Here is a 5,015-nt window from a genome sequence, read left to right as displayed (position 1 = left end):
GCGGTCCAGCATATTCGTTTCATGACAGTAGGATTCCGCTAAAGGGCGCGGCGAGCGCGCGTTCGAGACAGTTCGCGCACATCCTTCGCGCGCGCAAAATGTCCAGCCATAGCCTGCAGAGCTATATCTGCATCAATTCCAGGTTTCTAGCCTTGCGGAGGGGGCGGTTCCGCCCCTTCGCCGGTGTCAGAGAGATAGAGGGAAAGGGGGTCAGAAAAAGGGGAGGAGACCCCCCCGGCGTGAGGGTTGGCCCCCCTGAGGAGGGCACTGGTTCCCCTTGCAAAGAGTCTCTGGGGGGGTAATACGTTTGGGAGTTGCTACGAGTCTTGGGGGGTGTAATAGGATTCCGAGTTGTTATGACAGCAGCTTTTGGTTTTTTGAGCCCCCCCCCCCCGCTCCCCTCCTCAGTCCCCCCCCCCCCCCGTCCTCCCTTTCCTCCTCTTCCCCTCCGTCCCAGATATAGCCAACCCCTCCCCCGTTATCCCCTGCAGGTGCAGGGGAGAAACACAGTGAAAATTGATGGGCTTGCCCATCCCGGAGTGGTTCGATCCCACACAAACCCGAGACGGTGACGGGAAGCGTCGTGCGATCTCAGGCCCAGTGAGGTAGTGCGCCAGACCAACCCGGATCCTGCTGAACGAGCTCCTCTTGTAGCTCGATCGGTCACACCGCCATCGCCGTCGGGGAGAGGGGGGACGACACTGCTTCGGCAGCGTGCACCTCGATCCTGTACCGTGTTTGTTATGACCCCCCCCGATGAACACACCAGTGAGGGAGGGCGAGACGATCGAGGGGTCCCGTACCACGCGGAATCGGCCCTATCCAGTGCTCAAGTGCTCAAGAGAGAGGAGAGAGGAGCGAGCGGCCGTCCTTTCCTCGAAAATTCCCCACCTGAATTCCTATACTCGAGTACGAGCCATGTCGTCTGATGTGTCACTGTGTGCGTCACATCGGTCTTGATAACAAGCCACGGTCGATCCGTCAAAGCGATACACTCGTTCCTATCACATATTCTCCCACCCACCGGGACGCAAAACGCTCTCGGCGAGAGCCACGAGAAGGCGTCCGCACAGCAAGCCGCTCGTCGGACAGGCGTGCTCGCTCGATGCCGGCGAGCTCATTGCGCACGCTTTGGACGGTGGCGAAGCCAAAAACACCGATGGTGGCCGTCCGCTGGCGTGAGCGGCGGCGGTCGAGACCTCACCCTTCGCGCCGACGACCCAACCTTACGCGGAACAACAACCCAACGCAACCAAAACCCAACCCAACACCAAACAACCCCACTCAAAGCACGATTCTCCTGTTGGGCCCTCAGGGAGAGGAGGGAGAGAGAGGGAGGGGGAGAGAGAGGGAGGGGGGGGGGGAGAGAGAGAGAGAGAGAGAGAGAGAGAGAGAGAGAGAGAGAGAGAGAGAGAGAGAGAGAGAGAGAGAGAGAGAGAGAGAGAGAGAGAGAGAGAGAGAGAGAGAGGAGACAGGACCGTCCTTTCCTCTCGAAAATTCCCATACATTCCTCGGCACGAGCATTCCTACGAGCCCAGGTGTCGATGCACTTGCCGAGCCGTCTCGCTCGTATGGCGATCGCCCGGTCGCTGCTCCGCAGCGCGCGCCCGAGCCACGGTCCGAGCCACGGCCCGAGCCACGGCGCGAAGGGCGGCCTCTTAGCGCTGGCCGTGTTCCTCTCCAGCGCCGTGCCGCAGTCACCGCTCTCCGGCATCGCCTTTGCCGAGCCGCCGGCGATCGAGCAACGTGCGGCCGCCGCCGCGGCCCCCAGCCGCGAATACCTCCTATTCACCGGCTTTCCCTTTCCGCTCGGCCCGTTCACTGAGCGCCGTACGGTCGAGACGGAGCTCGTCAAGGATCGCGTCTACAGCTTCGAGCAGGAGATCCGGCTCTCGGGTATCTCGGCGAACATTCGGAGCACCGTCTTCCGAATGCGGGACAACCACTTGCTGGTGTACAACCCGGTGGCGCCGACCCAGGAGTTTCTGCAGCAGCTCGAGGCCCTCCACAGCGACGGTGTCTCCCACATCCTCCTGGGCGCGACGCCGTACGAGCACAAGGTCTTTGTCCCCTCATTTTCGCGCCACTTCCCCGCCGCAAAGGTGTGGGCGGTGCCGGACCAGTGGTCCTTCCCGGTAGACCTCCCGTCGCCGCTGCTCGGCATCGACACCAAGGGCTCGGGCGGCGGCGACCTCGTCGACACGGCCGGCGGCTCTGCCGCCTATGCCGGCGCGCCCGACCTCACGTCTGAGTTCGAGGTCAAGCTGCTGCACCCGCGGAGGCGGCTCGGTCTCGGGTACGCGGCGAACGAGGCGGCGCTGCTGCACAAGGACACGAAGACCCTCGCGCTGACCGACGCGCTCGTCAACGTGCCCTCCGCCCCGACGCGCGTGTACGACGAGGCCAACTTGCTCGCCATCGGCGACAACGCGGAGAGGAGCAGCTCGCTCGGCAGCCTCATCCTTCGCGCGGCGGGCGCAGTGAACTGGCAGGGCACGGGCTCGAAGGACATCGGCCAGCTCTGGACGAGCGACGCGCCGGGGCGGCAGGGGAGCGAGGCGGAGCAGTTGCAGCGCGGCTGGGAGCGCAACGTCGTCCTCTCGCTCTTCTTTGGGCCGTCGCCAGCAACGATCGTCGATCCGAAGCCGTCCTTCCAGGCGCTCGAGGGGCGGTGGGTGGTGGCGCCCGTCACCGACTCGCTCATCTACGCGAGCGACCGCGTCCAGCCCGAGCTCGCGCGCTGGGTCGACGACCTCGCGCGCTGGGACTTCCGGATGATTGCGCCGTCGCACTTTGACGCGCGCGAGGGCACGCCTGAAGACCTCCGCGCTGCGTTCGCGCCCACGCTCGCCAAGAGCAGAGGGGGCGCGGCGACGGACCCGGCCACCCCGGTCACGGCGCGCCCCTACAATGTCGACGACGTGAGGTTGCTCGACGGTATCGCCACTGAGCTCGTAAAGCTCAAGGTCATCTGAGCGAACCGACATCACGCCGCTCGATGACACAGTCGCACGGCATGTGGTGACCATGTAAGGTAGCTAGCGGCTGTGTACCAGAGCCGTTGCGCGGTAGCCCCGCGTATACGCGCGTATACTACAGCGAGACAGTGTCAGTGAGATCGGCATGTCGTGTTACTTTGTGGAACTTTGGTTTGAGCCCGCTTTGTTTTCTTGAGGTTTACGTAAAGCCTTGTTTGACAATGGTTGGGTCGTAGGGCAGAGAGGGTCGCTCTACACTTAGCCTCTGCAGCGAGCGAGCGCTCAACTTAGCCCCCGCACACGGAGCCGGGCTCAGGCCTCAGCGCTTAAAGTCGTAGGCGGCGGGAGACCTCTTAGTACCGGGGGGCTCCTGCTCGTGTCCCGGGCGTGGAGATGCGAGGGTCGCCCCCCCTTGCCCCACCACTTTTGTGTGTGGAGACGTTTACCTTACCTTACCTTACCTTACTCCTTAGTACTTAGACGCTTTTTGTGGTCGGGGGCCATGAACCGTTAGACGACACAAGGCCAACTCCGGGTAAAAAACCCGGGTATACCTGCAAAAGTCAAAAAAAGTCCAGGTTTTTACCCGAAAAATACCTTGACGCGTCCCGACCAACGTATGCCGTGCACGACGCCATATCGCTTCCTCCCAGGGCCAGTGCGCTACTTGTGCGGCGCGCAAACGCCTGCTCAAGTACCCGCACCGTACCATGATCCATGTGCTGCCGCTATGCGTGTCTTAAGGCGGTGCGACGGTGTATCATTCACTTTATGCCACCGTTGCATATCCTGCAGTTTTGCGACGGTGTATCATTCACTTTATGCCACCGTTGCATATCCGGATATGCAACGGTGGCATACAGTGAATGATACACCGTCGCAGGCGGCTGCAGGTGCACAGCGAAGCGGCGGGCGCGGCATGCCGATGGCAGTGCGGACGATGCGGTTGCGATGTGTTCTGCTTCAAGATTGAGCTTTGAGGCGGTGCTTGGCATGCACTTCTGCGATCCCAATCAGCTCATCGCAACCAACCGCAGCGCAACAACCAACATCTCAAGCGAAGCTGTGCTGCTGCCCCCCCCAGACTGGGCCGCCCAGAACAAAAGGCCCTATGCTACCTGGTACCTCACGCGCGGACCGTTCAAACATCAAAGAGGACCAGCGCATGCACAGGCTTCTCTGACATGCGTTTGTTTGAGCATGAAGATCGGTCACTATAGGGCGTAGGGGCGCGTGGCGGACCAATAATGGCGGGCCTCTCTAGCCTCTAAAAGCCGTAGGAACAAGAGAGCACAATGCGAGATGCGTCACCTTTGGCGCCTATACTACGCCCCGGCTCTCTCCATCGTTCCCATCACGGGACCCCACAGTTGTGCGGCACCCAACCGCCGAGAGCCGCAGAGATTGGATCGCTGAATCAGCTCGAGAGCAGCTCGCGCACGAGGGAAGAGAAGAGCGGCACGGGTGCGGGCGCCGTCGCCTTGATGGTGGCGGCGGCGACGCCAGTCGAACGAGTGACGACGAGCTCGCACAACAGCAGCGTATCGGCAGCGCCCGCCTCGCGCGCGAAAAAGTAGAACTTGGACGCGTCCCCCACGGTGCCGAAAGCCATCGTCTTGACGTGTCGCGTGCCGAACCGCGCCGACAGCTGCTCGAGCGGAACCGAGAGGGACGTGCGATGCTGCCACGAGTCTGCCGTCGGCAGTGCGCCCCACTGTTGCTGAAAGACGGCTGGGTCGAGCGACGCGCCAGGCGCGAGGGCGAGGGCCGCCGCCGGCGCGGGCAGCGCGTCCTCGAGGCCTGCGGCGGAGAGAGGGGGCGCGCCGTCAGCCGTGGGCTCGGCGGCGGCGGCGGGGGAGGTAAGCTGCTGCTCGCACCCAGCAAATCGATTCCTCCGCCGGCGGCGGCGGGCGGCGGCGGCGGCGCGGCAGTCGGCTCCTCATCGCTCTCCTCATCGCTCTCGTCGTCGTCGCTGCCGCCGCCCGCCCCCGCGTGCCCGGCCGGGCCGTTGGAGGCGCCGTTGCCGTTTGTGGCTAC

General features: G+C 63.3%; 1 protein-coding gene across 1 annotated transcript; it reads left to right on the top strand.

Moving 5' to 3' along the window:
• Window positions 1-1,571: 1,571 nt before the first annotated feature.
• On the top strand, window positions 1,572-2,975 carry EMIHUDRAFT_226543 (hypothetical protein; the record flags this gene model as incomplete). Its single annotated transcript, XM_005788623.1, has 2 exons — window positions 1,572-1,688; window positions 1,857-2,975. The coding sequence occupies 2 exons, from the start codon at window positions 1,572-1,574 to the stop codon at window positions 2,973-2,975; spliced, it is 1,236 nt and encodes a 411-aa protein (XP_005788680.1).
• Between the last annotated feature and the right edge of the window lie 2,040 nt (window positions 2,976-5,015).

The sequence above is a fragment of the Emiliania huxleyi genome, assembly GCF_000372725.1.
Source record: "Emiliania huxleyi CCMP1516 chromosome Unknown EMIHUscaffold_133, whole genome shotgun sequence".
Classification (NCBI taxonomy): Eukaryota; Haptophyta; order Isochrysidales; family Noelaerhabdaceae; genus Emiliania; species Emiliania huxleyi.
Note: the sequence above shows the minus strand (reverse complement) of the source record. Positions and strands in the feature narration are given on the sequence as shown.